This window comes from Aulostomus chinensis, chromosome 18 (assembly GCF_037954235.1).
Source record: "Aulostomus chinensis isolate RoL2024-O1b breed Wild chromosome 18, RoL_Achi_v1.0, whole genome shotgun sequence".
Lineage (NCBI taxonomy): Eukaryota > Metazoa > Chordata > Actinopteri > Syngnathiformes > Aulostomidae > Aulostomus > Aulostomus chinensis.
Window position 1 is genome coordinate 13,218,953 of NC_141337.1, and position 18,647 is coordinate 13,237,599.

General features: G+C 40.5%; 1 protein-coding gene across 1 annotated transcript; it reads left to right on the forward strand.

The window, feature by feature from the left end:
* The first annotated feature begins 12,427 nt into the window (after nt 1–12,427).
* tob1a (transducer of ERBB2, 1a) lies at nt 12,428–16,220 on the forward strand. The gene is made up of 2 exons (XM_086185454.1): nt 12,428–12,716; nt 14,000–16,220. The coding sequence occupies exon 2, from the start codon at nt 14,208–14,210 to the stop codon at nt 15,222–15,224; it is 1,017 nt and encodes a 338-aa protein (XP_086041580.1). The 5' UTR covers nt 12,428–12,716; nt 14,000–14,207; the 3' UTR covers nt 15,225–16,220.
* The last annotated feature ends 2,427 nt before the right edge of the window (nt 16,221–18,647 follow it).

Genomic DNA, 18,647 nt, shown 5'->3' on the forward strand with positions numbered 1-18,647 from the left:
TTTTTTTGGAAAAAGAAACCCCCTTTTTCAAATAAACTTCAAGATGGTTTGGCAACCAGTGTGTCTTCTTGGATATTCACTATTCACAGACCCCCCCCCCCCCCCCCCCCCCACCATCTCTGGCCGGCACAAAAAGCTGGCAGGCAAGAGCAGTTACAACTTCCCCAAGTGAAAATAATCACACAGTTTTTCAGCACAGATAGGCCAAGACAACCAGAAATTGGTTTGACAATGAAATGGAAACACAACTTTTGTGGCACAAGAGTAGAACGTAAGGGGTCTCCAAAGGTTAATCATCAGAGAACATGACTTTAGGAGCAAAATTTGTTCCAACCCATCAAGTAAATTACAAACTATATATTATATAAACTATACTATATATTATATAAACTATACTATATATTATATAAACTTTGCCCTGATATCTACAGCAGAACTCAGATAAGATAAGATAAGATAAGACAAGATGCCTGTCTTGTCACTGCACATGACACCATGAGGACACCTAAACACTGAGAGTGCCACGACTGAAGGTTTAAAAGCAAGAATAAACAAAGTTAAAAAAAACAACAACAAGGACAAGGGAACTCATTGAATAAAACAAAGACAGATAATGTCAGAACAGATCAAATCAGAGGAGTAAAAGGCAGTAAATATAATGCATATATTGAATTGTTATTTCACGAGAAAGGAAGTATTGCGCATGCTTTAAGAGCAGATGATGGTGCTGACTGTCCTGATAGCCCAAGGAAAGAAGCTGTTTTTCGTGGAAATCAAAGTCATTTCATCCTGCATAAAAGATGGAAATTCACCAGTAAAATAAAAACAGGCCAGGAAGAATCACTGAGCCTCAACTGTATAACCACATGCGAACCCCCCCCCCCCCAAGTCATCATTTGTGGTCCAGAGATATAAACTCTGGCACCATTATGTCAAAGGATGATTTGTGTGTGTGTGTGTGTGTGTGTGTGTGTGTGTGTGTGTGTGTGTGTGTGTGTGTGTGTGTGTGTGTGTAGGGTAAAGGTCAGGAAAGAAGTTGCGGCTGTCCTACTGACATGGTTGACACTTGGGGGAAGCCATATGTCTTTCCCTGGGGTTCAAAGTGCAATCTGAGACATGCACCTCCTCTGGTCGTGAAGTGAATTTTTCAGACGACGGACGCAAATATGTGAGTGTGAAGCGCAGCAGCTGGGTACTTCCTTTAAGTAGCTGGCGAGGAGATTTAGGGGAGTGTTGAAGTCAGGCTTTGTAGGAGCTCTTTGACTTTGAAGCTCTACAGTCACGTAAACAAAGAGTGATAGATGGGAGGTATTTTGCGAGGTGTCCATAGAGTGTGAAAAAGAGGAAGGCTTTTTTTGTGGTCATTGCGTCACCGTTAGATTTATTAGGACGTATAAGGAAGAGGAGTGGTACACATGCTTGAAGGTTGAGTCAAGGACATATATTTGTTGCCCACATTCTATTTTTGTAAGACAAAAGGGAAAATGAGAAACTGCTAACTTTTATAATAATATTTTTATAATCATTACTGTAGTTTATTCAGGGTGTATCCCCCACTTTTAGATCATTCAAGCACACATGTCCACAAGATGATTCATCCAGGCTGTTTTCTATGACAATCTGCTTATATTTCCTGCATCCTGATTCTCATTCATGGCTGGGTGACCATCTGATATTGGTTCACCTCGCTGACTCCGCAGGACAGACGCTAAATAAGGGAAAGGTTAATGTGCTGTACTCCTTTTAAGTGCACATCAACTGCTGTGTGATACTGTATCTGTTTCCAAAACAGGTACAACCATTAGCTGCTCACAATCACGTACTGTTACCACAGAGCACGCATGTGTGTGTTTGTGTGCATGTTACTATGTTTATGTGTGACTCACTGATAAGGCAGCTGGAGATCTAGCATAGACTTGTCACCTCACACACATTCGTACACATCGACTCTGCTGAGCCAAGAGAAGAGGATATCTGGAAACACTGCAGCAGAGTTTATGGACTGTGAATGTGGTACATTGTGTCTGCTCCAACCAGATGCACCGCAGGGCAAAGTATTTGTAACTCCCCATCCAGATAATGACTTGTGTAAAGAGTCATACACCCAGAGCTATGTATAACCACTACACGTAGGATCTCTTTCCATGAATAATCCTTTCAGGAAAAGAAATCATGAATAATGTATCCGGTTTTCATCGTACACAGAATTTGATACAGAATAATTTATAAGTGATTCAGGAACAAACAAATGTTTGATGTGAGGACTGGTTTTACTGGTTAACATATTGGACGGAATAAGTAGTTAGCAACAGCAGATTAGGCAAATATAGAATAGATGTACAGTAAACCAGAGAAATGAATCCCAACAGTTGTAGTCGATGGAGCTGTTTTTTGTTTTTGCAACCAAAGTACACCATTTTAACATCTATTTAACACGAAATTTGAGCATCCATCCATCCATCCATTGTCTTCCACAAGGAGGTTTTGTTTTCACCCGCATTTGTTGGTTCACTGTCTGCAAGCCAACGGAGAAACAATGGAGCTGGGTAACACCAAGGCCAAGGAAGAAACTGCTTGATTCTGAAACATCATCATCAAAGTATTTCAAGTCTTTTTTTCACAGTGGCCTTTGACCTTTACATGTCTTCACTAGTTTAAATAATGTGCTCAGAGATACACAGGAACAATTTGTATACAAATTATATATATATATATACTATACTATATATATAGTATATATATACTATATATATATATACTGTATATATATATATATACTGTGTATATATATATATATATATATATATATACTGTGTGTATATATATATATATATATATACTGTGTGTATATATACTGTGTATATATATACTGTGTATATATATACAGTATATATATACAGTATATATATACACAGTATATATATATACAGTACATATATATATATATATATATATATATACAGTACATATATATATATATATATATATATATATACACACACACACATATATATATATCCATCCATCAATCCATCCATCATCTTCCGCTTGTTCCTATTAAGGGTTGCAGGGGGGGTGGAGCCTATCCCAGCAGCTACGGGCGAGAGGTGGGGTTCACCCTGGACAGGTCGCCAGTCCATCGCAGGGCCAACACACAGAGACAGACAACCATTCACACTCACAGTCACACCTACGGTCACTTTAGAGTATCAATCAGCCTCGTCCTCTCTTGATGTCTTTGGACTGTGGAGGTAGCTGGAGTACCAGAGAGAACCCACACAGGTACGGGGAGAACCCGTGCCCGAGCCAGGACTCTAACCCGGAACCTTCTTGCTGTGAGGTGACAGCGCTGACCACTGCATCACCGTGCCGCCTTCCTAATGTGAACAATGAAGATCAACTCATTCAGTTCACTCTCTTTGGCAACAAGCTAACTACCAGCTAAAAAAGTTAGCATTGCTTAACATCTGGTTCCCTTCTGTAAAATTCAGTGTTTCTTTATTTTTTTGGTTTTCAGTTGAGTGTTTCAAATAAAGTCTGAGGTTTAGAGTCTAGCTGAGGATATTTTAAAGTTTGGTCCTAAGACAAAAAAGACACCCACTCTGACAAATGGTGTCAGCTAATGACTAGCAGCATTGTCCATGGTGTAGTTGTTCAAAGCGTAATGTTAGCTTTGTACATATAATTATTACATTTGTTCTTCAAAAATTAAACAAGTGGTGTTCTCTCGTGAAGTTCAAAGCATTTATGTGTTTTAAAAACTGTGATTGCTGACAAGCGGCTGAACAAGACGCGACGTAGAGTGTCACAAAAAACCCAGCTAGGTAGCTAGCTCATAGCATAACACTTTTGCATGCTTTGCACTTTTAACGGTTGCACTTAAACTTCAAAAATGATGCTAATCTTTCAAAACAAAATGTCAAAGAGCCTCACGCCTGAAAAATAATCTATAACTCCTGGCTTTCAGTCGAGGGTGATGTTAACCTCCATGTTTAAAATTATTCTAATCCCTGTGGCTTGGTACTGGGATGTTAGTTGTATTAGAGAATTTCATGAGAGTTGAGATTATTTTTATTTTAATTTAAGTACATTTTCCCGCAGTGGTGTGCACGCATTCATGAGACCTGACAATGCCAATATTTACGGATGTCCAGGGGAATTTTTCTTACAAAAGTGTGTGCTTTCCCTGAAATGGCTTTAATCAGCTGGTCTGAATCAGCAGGGAGTGATCGTCTGTGGGCTGAGGTTGCTATGGTGATGCTGAATACAGTGATATAATAAATTATTTCTTTGAGGTGCCACAAATTTAAGAAATACAGTCTGTCAAAAAGTAATCTTTTTAGTTTGACTTGTGAAAATCCTGGTGTCTGATAACATTTTGGTTTACAGGGCAGTGGGGAGGGGGGGTGAGTCTTTCCGCTTCGACAGATGTATCGTGTGAAAAAAGACTCACAGCTATGTTCTGGGTGAAACTGGTGTACTGTATGTCAGCACCATTTCAATGTGGTGGCTTTACAATTCAGTGGTATCTCATTGGGTTGTTCCATGAACTCTGATTCATTTCGACGAGTCAGGTCGTTCATATTTCAGGAGAAACTCTGTCTCAGATGTGAAGGCAAAGGTAAAGCGTTTTCACTCCTCTCTCTCTCTCTCTCTCTCTCTCTCTCTCTCTCTCTCTCTCTCTCTCTCTCTCTCTCTCTCTCTCTCTCATTCTGGTTGGAGCCTGGAGCCAAAGGAACAGGGAATCTAGGGTCAGCATCAGGCAGTGTGATGGTGATGTGGATGTAGATGTGGAATATGAACCTATAGAGCAACTCTTATCTTAAACTGTATGCTTTAAAAAACAAAAGAGTCTACTTAAGGTGTTATTCTCACTAAATGTCTAATCAGAGAAGTGCTTTTTGTACTTCATGGCCTAAATAACAGGTTTTTAAAGAAAAGGGTGCACTTAGCTTATTTTGGCCACATGCGATGAAATAAACGACCATATTAACATACATAAATATATTTAGAAGTGCTGTCAGTTTTGATTTTAACTTATAAATAACTCAGTAATGTGAATCAACAAAGAATGAAACACACACTTGCTTTCTTCCAAGAAAGGGGACTTGAATCTGACGTATTCGCCTCTACAGTAAGAACAAGTGTGCATCACAGCATGCAGTCGCGAATCACAACGTTACAGCGACATGTGAGCAAACTGTGTGACCTTTTCATTAAATAGATTTGCACTGAATATTTAAATCATGATTGTTCTAGATGAGATACAAGATCTAATTTACTGCCCGTGACATGGTTGACGATAACAAGGTGAATAATCTCATAGGAAATCACCACCAGAACGGTTCAAGATAATATTGGCAGTTTATAAAGCCATCTAAAAAAAGCAGAGTCTCATTTGAAGGTAGATGAGATTTCTGCTGGTGCGTGACCATTCAATCTGCATCGATTGCTGCACGCGCGCGCACACTCACACACACACACTCACACACACACACGCCTGAAGTAGACACACGTAAGGCTAGTAGAGATGGATTACTTATTCAGGCCATGGGAGACTTCGCCTGCTGTGAGATGATTGTCTGCGTATCTGCATGAGCGTAGTTGAACATACAAATTGACCAAAGTATTTTTTACACAGACATGCATACACAACCTATCCCTCCTTCTGTTAAACACGGTGAGATTTTTATCCATCCTTTTTCTTTCATCCTCCTCTGCTGTCTCCATATATCTCTCCTCTCATCTATCAGGCTCACGTCTCAAAAGATCGCCCCTGCTGTTTATTTTTAATTTCTCCCTGTGCTTCCTAATTGCACTCCATGTGTTACCAGGGTCACTTCTAATCATAATAATGGTGCGAGGGTCTTATTTTGAAGCTTCTGCCTCTAAAGGGTTTCTGAGCTGTCCTGGTGTCAGTGTATTGTCCTGCTGCCACATGTGCTGTAGGTCCCGCTAACACAGACTTTGAACAACACAAACTCCGGTAGGTATCATCATGGCGGGTTTATGGGGAAACACAGAGCATTTCTGGACATACAGAAGGAGGCAGGTACAGCACTCTGAAGTTGTTCTTTTGCTCTTTAATCTGTCATCTCTAATATTTACTCTTCAAAGAACATACAAAGTTTCGGGAAACATTTATTTTTCATCATCCCTGGAGCTAGGCAGTCGTTAGCTGAGGGCAATGAATGGTCGTGGATAGGCATGTTAGCGTAGCTCAGTTCCCTACTATACACGCAGAGAGAACTAACTAACTTGGTGTCAGTAATAAAGTTAGATCTTCTAGACAGAGGTGCCACTTTGAAACGACCATGCTAGAGGTACTTCTGTCAAATGGGACGACAGTTGTTCCAGTGACGTGGTCTGATGAGGTCATCACGATTGCTGACTGATGAATAGAATTTACCAAAAGTTATTTGCAGTATTATTTCACCAGGAGTATATTTGTCCCCTCTTTTCACATTTCTCTTGACTGGCTTTCTAGTCTTTACAAGCCAATGGAGGTCACCTGTGACCTTCAGGCCACAACCATCTCTTTCGTCCTTCCTTCATAGCCCCCTCCCCAGCTGTCCTTTATACCTCTGTGTTTCCCCTCCTTACACACCATTTCAATTCTTGCACCTCTGCACTCTTTCAACCAGCAGACTATTGCTCCTCTGACACCTTCAAGTGTCTCTGGACCTGTTCACACTAAGCACTAAAGTGCATCTTAAGTGAGCCAATCACATGTAATCAGCTCTTTACACTGGTGTGAATGAACCCACTGAGATGCAATGGAGTTCTTTAAGCAGCATTTGTTGGGACCCCTGTGCCCCCTGTCCTCACCGAAGAACTGCCTACATCCCATAGAGTTTTTCAGAAGCCACAAAAATCATGAAAATAGATGTTGCTCATTCTTGTTTTGAGTTTGAATGCAGGATTTACAGAAATGGTATGTGATGTTTATCTGCATCCTGGCCAGGAGGAGAAATCCAATCAGTGGGACACTTGAGACATTCAAGTGCCTCAAAAGTCTGCCTCAATAGAACCAAAAAACAATTGAGTAAAGGTACAAAATGAGAGATGGAAACTAATTTTTTGAATAAACTCTGGCAAAGTCGGTTTGAACTGCCTATGCAAAACTTCGTCTTTATCTCAGGGCAGCTTGTTACATGGCTGATACTAGCTAGCATGACAGCACAGTGACAACATGTCCATTGGAAACATTACGTATGTGCTCTTGAAGTGGCATTTACGGCTAACAACAGCAAAACTGACTAACAACGTCAGTTTACTACTCTCAAGTCTCTCACCCAATTTAATCCACATCTTCTTTATTTAGCCTCATGCTCAACAGGCCTTTAACACTTTAATCTGACCTACTGTATAAACAAACTCATTTCCTATTAGAAGCTACTGCTAACTAGCATTAGCATGAGGGTGTTGGTGCAGCCTAATGTGTCTGCTAATCACGCTTGGTGCTATTGTGAACAGAGTTTGTTCTCTTATCAAAGTGTGGATTTTTGATCATAAGGTCGGATATAGCAGACGACGTACTGAAGAGTTTGAAAACTGTCATTTTGGAGATCGTTGCTTCTTTTTTTGCTGCTGTTGTTAGCCTTCAATCCCCAATAGCTACATGCTAAACACATCTCTGTCTCTTTCTGCATTCTGGAGAGGAAAAGAAGTGATGCAGCAGTGCTGGTCTGTGTAACTCAGATAAGTAAGACAGAGTACATGGACAATAACAAGACCACACAGGAGACCTATCACCCCCCCAATCAGATCCTCTGTATAATGTGGTCTACTGTCTTGTCATATTAATGGAGGTCCTGGTATTAAAAAGTCACGAATGACTGGGGAGAGACACGAGCGTAGAGTGAAAAATATAAAGTGATCAGCATAATGTCAGGCACTAAAGCACCCGGAGTGATGTGGCTTGTCAACACCACAAATGAATCAAACATACCTCAGCACCTTGCTCTTATCTTTCCATCTACTATCTATGTCTCATTACTAAATTGATTCTCGGTGTCCTTGAGGCACAGGAGCTGTCGCTCATCCGTCACTTGAGACAGTTGATGTGCAAAGAGGCCGGGGGGATGGAGGGGGTGGCGTGGTCTTGCGTGTTATTTCTGAGTACATACAAAGCTTTCCGATTGACTGCCTCACTTCCTCTTTGGCCTTTTATAAAACGCACAGCATAACAGGAAGAAACTCCATCAAGAGAAATGTAGAATGGGAACCTCATGTGACAGCCCTCTCATTGGAACATACAGCAGTGAGAGATATTGGCATGGTGCTGACTCGACCCCTTTATTTATCTGTGTGCTTGTTCGTTTGTGAGGCGTAACGTTTTTGCTTGCGAAAGAGGTCGAAGTGAAACAAATTGAGAAAAAGGAACATGTCTGGAAACAGCGAATAATAACATTTTCCAGCGTGCGTGATGAGGTACCTTGTAAAAAGTTGTAAACAGCAATTGTGACTGAGGATGATCGTTTGTAGCTCGCTATTTTATTTTTTGCTGTTGTCTTGAGTTTTGAGTATGAAGACATTTAGATGATATTGCAAATAATAAAACACTACGAATGATGTGAGAAGCCACACGGTGGGTGTAAACATAAGCTTCCATAATAAGACATCACTATAGGTGAAAGTTTCTTCATTTAGCTGGCTCGTGTACATGTCCGCCCTGTTTTTCCTCTCTGCAGATGGATCTATTGACGTTGCCCCAGTGGGCTGCCAATGGATGAATTATGTAACAACCGCAATAGGTTATGAAGGCGACTGAGCAGGAGAAAAAGTACTCGTGTTGCTGCCGTGACAACTGATAACATAACCTCTACATAGTGTAAATCATCCCTATGTATGCATGACACGAGCAACTGGTGCGTTATGTTTAATGGGCGGCCACAGCTGACAAACTGTTCTGGAGTAAAGGAGAAAAAAAAAAAGTACATCACCTGATAACATTGGTGTGGAAACTCAATCACTCATGAAATTGAGTCAATGTGATTTTTTAATTTCAGTGTCAGACTAACTTTTGATATTCCAAACGCAGCAGGGATATTAAATGAAAACTATGGGACACTGGCTGACTGGATGCAGTTTTAGCAATGCAAAGTCACGCCAATGGATTATTTTGTGTTGTGTTGTTGTGCATCAATTCTGCCTACCAGTCTAATGAACATCTATAGCCTTGCTAAGATAAATATCCTTGTAGTTCTGTGGCCTTTCCCAGGGACAGACTTGTCAAGTATAGCAACAAAACATTTAAGATTTCTTGGGACATTTGCTTTCTTGACTGAATGTCCTGTTTTCATATATATATATATAATTTTATATATATAAAATATATAAAATTATATAATATATAAATATTTATATATATTTATATATATATAAAATTATATAATATATAAATATTTATATATATAAATATATATATTTATATATATATAAATATATATAAATATTTATATATTATATAATTTTATATATTTTATATATATAAAATTATATATGTATATAAGAAAACAGGACATTCAGTCAAGAAAGCAAATGTCCCAAGAAATCTTAAATGTTTTGTTGCTATACTTGACAAGTCTGTCCCTGGGAAAGGCCACAGAACTACAAGGATATTTATCTTAGCAAGGCTATAGATGTTCATTAGACTCTCTCTCTCTCTCTCTCTCTCTCTCTCTCTCTCTATATATATATATATATATATATATATATATATATATATATATATATATATATATGTGTGTGTGTGTGTGTGTGTGTGTGTGTGTGTGTATATATATATATGTATGTATATATGTGTGTGTGTGTGTATATATATATGTATGTATATATGTATGTATATATGTATATATATATGTATGTGTATATATGTATGTATATATGTACATATGTATATATGTATGTATATGTATATACGTATATATGTATATATGTATATATATGTATATATGTATATATGTATGTATATATATGTGGATATATATGGATATACGTGTGTGTATATCTATCTATATATATATATATACAGTATATATGTCTATCTATCTACCTATCTATATCTATATCTATATATATAGATATAGATATATATATATGTGTGTGTGTGTTTGTGTGTGTGTGTGTGTCACTTTTGAATAAATGCTTACATTTTTGGCCGCAGAGACAAGCACATAAACTACCTACAGTACTTCTCTCCCTTTCTGTCTGTCTCCTTCACCACATGTCTCACCCACTACCTCATTTACTCTTCAAAGGGAGAGCGAAGCATCTGTCTATTATGAGGACCCCAGGGCGCTCTGCAGAGTTGTGTTAAGTAATAACAAGCCGTGACGTCAAAGGCTCTCCGTCTGAGCTTGAAAAAGGGAGAGGAGTGAGGAGGGGTGGGGATAAAAGGAAGGGGAGGAGGGGGAGGCACACACGGAAGTGTGTGAGAAGCTTCTGTTTGTGTGCTTGATACAACTACACATGAATACCTTCTCTTTCAGAGGCAGTTTCAATGATATTATCCCTGGCTTTTTGAGCAGAATGACAGCTGCTGGTCCTATCACAGGAGGTGGTATACCCATGTCACAGGCAAACGCAGGAGGACAGCCTCTGCTCGTCGTCAGTTGTCAGGGTGACATGACATTTGTTTTCAGTACAAAGATCTTGTGACAGTTATGCAATATTTTGTTTTGTGAAGGTGACTCCCTGCAATGATTGAATGAATTGCCGGTGAAACCGCTGAACCAAGCCCTCGGTTTTTAATAAAAACATCAGATATGGGGGACATTTGCTAAATTACTCATTTAACTTAATTCCCTCTACCCACATCTTCATTCCTGTAGCCAGAGCACAGACTGTGACTGAGGGCTGATTGGAGGATTAGAGATCTTAGGGTTCTCCACTCCTTGACCAGCACAGATGAGGCAGTGATACATTAGAGGATTACACCCTAAGACAATATAGCGGTCTTAACATGCCTCATTATGGCTGCTGACCTTGTGCTGTCAGACGATGGCTGTTGTTTTTGTTTTGTTTTGGTTTTTTTTTAGTTTTGTTTAGTTTTTGGCATATAACCACAAGCATGCATAAAAAAGCCACATCAGTATCATGGTTTAGATGGCATGTGCTTTTTAGATTGTGGTAAAATGTTTACAGGAGAAAATAAACAGTCAAGAACTTGCAGTATTATTGTCAGCCAACTCACTCCAGTTTCCACTCTAATCTGAATCCACAGGGCAACGTCATGAGGACATAATCTCTCCTCTATTCTGCTTCTGTCTGATCTATCTTCTGTCTCTGTAGTGGAGCGCCTCAGGCACTTTCCATGGGAGCCCTTTTGCACACATTTTCTGCTCACAATGAGCACATGACTCTGCTTGGCAAGACCGTAAGTGTGTAAAGAATTTATAAAAGTCCACCGAGACCAGCAGCACCGGCACGGATGAGGTGATGACAAAAGAATGAGATATGAACAGAAAACCTTAGGGGGAAATAAGTGTTCACGCATGTTTAAAAACACACAAATCCTCACACAACCTTCCAGAACAAGCAAATTATTCCACTCTTTTGTTGTCTTTTCTTAGTGGGAGCATTCGTTTAATTGTTTACTTATTTTCCATGTTCAACACAGGCACCAGTGTCGAGTTACCCTGACGCTGTGTAAAAGTGACTTCATATCTCGATTATATTTAAATGTCCCTGTGTGTTAGTGCTCTTTAAATTTGGCAGCAGCGTGCGTTGAGGCGAGCGATGACGTGCGCAGCCTACATCAGCACCTTGGATACGGGCACACCATTCACCGTAGGGCTCCTGCCCCGTTTTAGACCAATCAGCGCTTGTGTTTTCTAGATAGCATTCAACACCACCCACACCGCTGCCAGCGGTATTGTTCCGCTGTAGGGAATCTCCTCTCAGGCATTATACATTCATCACACACGGCAGTTTTTTTAGGCTTACATAAATGAGGGTGCAGGCACAGAAACGGTCGCTTTAAGAGGCGATAAACAGGAGAACACGTATGAATCAGTATCACCGTGAACCTCAGTATATCTGATAACGGAAGGGGTATATTCCCTTGATAATGCAGCCTCGAACCCGACACATCGACATGGTTGTTTCAACCATGGCGGCTCAAGCGCTTTCTGTCTTTATATAATACCATTTGTGTTAAACATTAATTATTTTTCGCCTTTTGCTGTCAGCGCAGACCTTGGTTATCTCTGACGCAAGCGCTCATCACAGGCGTCTCTCCCGTCTCACAGAATCATATGTCTCCGAGTGACGGCGCGCTTCAGCCAATCAGGGCACGACTGAGCGTCCGTTCTGGGGGAGGGACTCACTCAACTGTCCAATCACTGCCGCTCGTATTGTTTTGACCTCTGAAACCGCATCACCGCCTACCTCGTGCCCATGGCGGAGGAAAGCTATAAATAGAGGCAGTCGTGGAGCAGCAGGAGACGAAGTTGCTAAACTCCCGAGTAGGAGGGAGCTACTCTGCTAGCCTGCTGAACGAGGAAAAACACGCAAAATAACCCGAAATACAGAACCCGGAGCGAACCGTATACGCCAATCCTCCGACATCTTCATGTACTGGAATACTTTTTTGTAATGTTGATAATATATTCAATGTGAAGAAAGTATTTATACTTCTTTTTCCCCCTATTTGCACTAACTAACGGTACTTCAAAAACTACTGAGAATCTTTGATTTTTTTTTTACAAAACGTAAGTATTTTAATTTTAGTATGTATTTTTGTGTTTGTGTGTTTTTGCGTGTGTGTGTGAGTGAGTGTGTGTGTGAGTGTGTGTGTGTGTGTGTGTGTGTATGTAACAATGGTGTCTTTATTTGGTTTGTAGTAGCAATATTCGTACTTACTAAGCTGATTTGCTGCGTCAGTCCATGAAGTTAGGGTGTGTGTCTGTGTGTGTGTGTCTGTGTGTGTGTGTGTGTGTATCTGTGCGTCTTTTTTATCTTCGTTAAAAGCAAAAGACGTGTATGACAGAAATGGCTGTGACCTGCTCATGAATTTAGCCTGCTTCCTTTTATTTGTCATCTTTTAAATCCCCGTTGATGTTAGAATAAAATGAAAACCATTACAGCCAAACTGCTCATGTGAAATTATATTCCTGTAATTCTATCAAAAGGAATCCAGAACCTTTGTTCATGTCATCACAGTGAACAGGATACTGTTTTCAAGGACAGTTTAGTGAGCGAGGTGACATATGTTAGGAGTTACTCCAGCCTCTCTTCCTCCAAAGACAAATTAAATCAACATTAATGTATTTAAGGACCCTCGAAAAGTTCTAGCTTCGATCGTTGGCACAGTCTGTTCCTGTACATGTGAACGTTTGGGTCATTTACATTTCATTAAAGTATTTACTGTGCAAAATGTCCAAACATGGGTGTTGCCAAGGTGCATCAAATCATATATCAACAGTGTTTTTATTCCAGGAAGCACCTTGACCAATCGACGGACGTCAAACTAGCTCTAGTGATTGTAAGCTTGGATTCCACCCAAATTATTTAAATGCCTTTTATCCATTATGGTACTCACAAGGCGTTTCCTGAGACGTAAATTAAATACATTAGTTTACTGTCTCTGGCTGTATGAAGGCTATCCAGCAGGCTATTGCATAACAGGATTCTCGAGTGCTAGGAGATTATTGTGTTCAGTAAACTACCTACTTTTTGACATTTATATAATGAAATACATGTAACCGTGCCCCGGTTCAGACGTCACTAACTGCAGTAGCTGCACATTTTTGATTCTTGCTGTGAAATCGTGCTGTTTGTTGTGTGACATTCATGGGATTAAAGGATATTTGAGCTTTGGGCTACTCCAGACTGCAAATGCTAAATAATCAAAGAAAAAGTATGCAGTCAATAAGTAAAAGAGAGGATGTCTCATATGCATTGCAATTGTCAAGTATTTTTTTTTTGTCTTCTTATGACTATCTTGTTAAAATGAGAGGCTAAAAGTTTTCTGTTTCTCTAATGATTTTTGCAGGAAAAAGAATCACACCCTGAGGAAGGACATCACTTCTACCACAACCAGCACTTTTGCTTTTGAACCTGCTTCATTCAAGTTTTGGTCGCTTTTGCCATCCTGCCTGGAGCGCATCTGTGTCGCCAACCACGGATAAACAAAGCAGACCTAGTGGACACATTCGAACACACTTAATCTCCACACACCCATTAAACGACAGCAGTTAGCTATGCAGCTTGAAATCCAAGTAGCTCTCAACTTCATCATCTCATACCTGTATAACAAGCTGCCCAGGAGGCGGGTCAACATTTTTGGTGAGGAGCTTGAACGGCAGCTGAAGCAGAAATATGAGGGACACTGGTACCCGGACAAGCCATACAAGGGCTCAGGATTCAGATGCATCCACGTGGGGGAGAAAGTTGACCCTGTGGTGGAGAAGGCTGCCAAAGAGAGCGGGCTGGATATCGAAGATGTCCGTAACAACCTGCCCCAGGACCTCAGTGTGTGGATTGACCCCTATGAGGTGTCCTACCAAATTGGAGAGAAGGGTCCCATCAAAGTATTGTACGTTGACGACAGCAATGAAAGTGCAGCTAGTAGTGCCGGGCTTGATCTGGACAAGGAAATCAAGAACAGTTTCAATCCCGATGCGCAGGTCTTCATGCCCATCAACGAGCCTGTGAATGGCGCCTCTCCAGGCTCCAGCTCGCCCTCTCCTCCTTTCGGCCACTCGGCAGCAGTCAGCCCCACCTTTATGCCCCGCTCCACACAGCCTTTAACCTTCACAACTGCCACCTTTGCCGCCACCAAGTTCGGCTCCACTAAGATGAAGAGCAGCGGACGCAACAACAATGGCAGCAGTAGTGCTGGGAACAAGGTTGCCCGTACCTCTCCCACCAACCTGGGTCTGAATGTGAACAGTCTCCTGAAACAGAAAGCCATCTCCACCTCCATGCACTCTCTGTACGGGTTGGGCCTTGGAACGCAGCAGCACCCGAAACCCTCGGCCTTGTCCCCTAACGCCAAGGAGTTTGTGTTCCCCAGCCTGCAGGGCCAGGGCAGCCAGAGTGCTCTCTTTCCAGGGGACAGCTCGCTCAGCCTCAGCCCACTGCAGTACAGCAATGCCTTCGACATGTTTGCGGCCTACGGTGGCCTTAATGACAAGTCCCTTATGGATGGCTTGAATTTCAGCTTGAACAACATGCAGTATTCTAACCAGCAATTCCAGCCAGTCATGGCCAACTAGTACACATAAAGGTACTACTTAAGCTACTTCACAGGAAAACGACCAGAGATAATGTGACGGGGAGGGGGGGGACAAAACACAAATGCACATTTTGAAAAAAAGAAAAAGGAAAAAAAGTGTAAACAAGAACAGAATGTCAACGATAAAAGGAAAAAAGTGACTTGTCAACTGTAAGACCCTTGTTACGAGTCTTAAGAGCATGAGCCCGAGGGTGAACTACTTTGCCCCCTTGAGTTAAACTTTTCTTTTCCCTGAATGGTGAAGCTTGTAGTACAAGAAGTCCAAGCTTGGTTACCTAAACATGCATCATCGTTATTTCTTTTGCCAACCAAGCACAAATATTTTTTTTATGTTACTGTTTTAAGATATAAATGAAAAGACAAAAAAAAAAAAAAAAACCAACAAAAAAAAAAAAGAACACCACCACAAGTCATGGCCTCTTTCAGTATTTTAACATAACTGGACATCGCCAATTTTTCAAAAAATTGGCTTAAATAAGTGGGATTTTCTGGTCTTTTTTCTAATTGTATAATTTAATTTAGTACAGAGTTTGTAAAATATCAGAGTATCTATTGTTTCTACGACATGGTATTGCATTTATATCTTTTTACTACTCCAGTGATCTGTGATGGCTGCAGCAACTTTATGTTTTCTTTTTTTATTGAAATTATAAAAAAAAAATGAATCCATCTTTAAAAAAACAAAAACAACAAAAAAAAAAACATTGACTATTCTAAAGATTGTGTACAGAATATTCCGTAGTGGTGGGATTTAAGAATATTTGCTTTTTTTGAAAAACATAAGAGTTGTATTTTCTGTTAAGAGTAAAAGATTTTTGCTATATTATGGACAAAATGTAATCGTATATTAATTTTGTACCTACATTGTGCAATACTTGATAAAAACAAACGGTATAACAAAGTATTCGAAGTCAGTGTCTTACATGTTAACAGGGACTGATAGTTTATTAAGTTTGTATTAAAATGCTTGAAAATATTAACTTGCTCAGTTTGTCTTTGTGGTTCTAGCTGGTGCTAAAGGAGAACATGCTCGGGGTTCTCTAACATGTCAGGACACATCCTCTTTTACATTTTGAAGAACTCTGACCTTTTTTTTTTTTTTTTTGGAGATCTTTTTACTCCATCGGTTTAGATCAAAGAACACGACCTAAACTGAAGTAGGACGGAGCAAAAAAATATGATCATGAGATTCTGATATTTTTGTGATGCAGCACAATATTTTTCTCAAATACAGTAAAACTCATTTTTTTTAAACTTCACACTGTTCTAATATACACATTTACCTACCTCGCCACCGTGTCCACATTACTGATGATTCACTTTTCTTTAGCACAAGGAAAAAATTAACCTACATCCCAACAGATACATATTTTGAGAAGACTGTGGAAGGAAGATGAAGAAACCCAAAGGGGCTTCTGATGCGTGTTAATCTTAAATGATAACTGTGCCATGTAGAGAGGAACCAAATGCAATTTTAGAACAAAAAATGACAAAGAAAGAAACTCATATTTAAATGAAAGACACCGATACTCCTCCCTACATCAGAGCCGCAATATCCAGACGATCGATTTGAAACACTTAAGTTAAAGTGTCAAACTGACACTTCCTGATATATTAGGCTCCACAAACCATAAGCAACATTTGGTTCATGCTATGCAGGCAGTGTTGGTGGAATCGCTCGGCTGTGGAGGTCGTACATTCTAGGAGTCTAGGAGTCTTGTCGTGTCAAGCCTGTTACCCCCCTGAACTGCAGTAGCTTGCAAAAGTAGTTAATACTGAGTCAATACTTTGTGGAGCCGCCTTTTGCTGCAGTAACAGCTGCAAGTCTTCTGGGGTTTTGTCCACCAGCTTTGCACATCTAGAGACTGAAACTTTTGTCCATTCTTTGGAAAACAGCTCAGGCTCAGTCAGATTGGATGGAGAGCGTTTGTGAGCAGCAGTTTTCAGATCTTGCCACAGATTCTCTATTGGATTTAGGTCTGGACTTTGGCTCGTTTTAACACACAAATATGTTTTGTTTTAAACAATTCCATTGTAGCCTTGGCTTTATGTTTAGGGTCGTTGTCCTGCTGGAAGGTGAACCTCCGCCCCAGTCTCAAGTCTCTTGCAGACTCCAACAGGTTTTCTTCTATGTTTGTCCTGTATTTGACTCCATCCTTCGTCCCATCGACTCTGACCGTCTTCCCTGTCCCTGCTGAGGAGAAGTACCTCCAGAGTCTGATGCTGCCTCCAGAGTGATGTGTAGTGTTAGTTTTCCACCACACAAAACTGTTTTCAACAACTTTAGTTCAATTTTGGTCTCATCTGACCGGAGCACCTTCTTCCACATGTTTGCTGTGTCCCCACATGTCTTCTGGCAAACTGTGGACAGGACTTCTGATGGTTTTCTTCTAACAATGGCTTTCTTCTTGGCACTCTTCCATGAAGGCCAGATTTGTGCAGTGCAGGACCAACATTTATCGTGTGGACAGATTCCTCCACCTGAGCTGTGGATCTCCGCAGTTCATCAAGAGTCACCATGGGCCTCTTGGCTGCATCTCTGACCAGTGTTCTCCTTGCCCGGTCTCTAAGTTTAGATGGACGGCCATGTTTTGGTAGGTCTGCAGTTGTGCCGTACTCCTTCCATCTCTGGATGATGGATTGAACGGTGCTCAACGAGATGTTCAAAGCTCAGGAAATCATTTTATTGCCTAACCCTGCTTTAAACTTCTCCACAACTATACCCCTGACCTCTCTGGTGAGTTCCTTCGACTTCATGATGCCGTTTGCTCCCCAGTATTCTCTTAACAAACCTCTGAGGCCATCAGATTAGCTGCATTTGTGCTGAGATTAGATTACACACAAGTGGACTCTTTTTAGTCTATAGGTCAACATTCAATCATTCAGCAATCATCAGGCAACTTCTGAAGGCAGTTGGTTCCACTCAGAGAAAAGGGGGCACACTGCATTTTTCAGTTTTTTATTTGTAATTTTCTTTTCTAATCATGTCTAACTTTCTTTGTACTTCACAATTGCGTGTCGCTTTGCGTTGGCCTTTCACGTGAAATTCCAAGAAAATATATTTATGTTTGTGGTCGTAATGTGGCTAAATGTGGAAAAGTTCAAGGGGTACGAATACTTTTGCAAGCCACTGTAGGAAGCATTTTGAAGAAAGCTCTGAAGTGGTGGAGCACAAGCTTTTTAAAGGTGACAACTGCAGTGAAACATTCATCGAAGCTGCAAGATATTGAATCTCCCATCAGCTCCGGCTACTGTGTGACTTTCCTGTGGGAAGAGAAATCATCAGTAGGTGCCTTTAACTAATGAAATCAATCAGGCGTGTTGGTAGAAGTGGTGTTAAAAGCTGCTCGTGAGTTGTAGCACAATGCTGAGCTGGTCACTTACATTTCACCCAGTGTTCCCA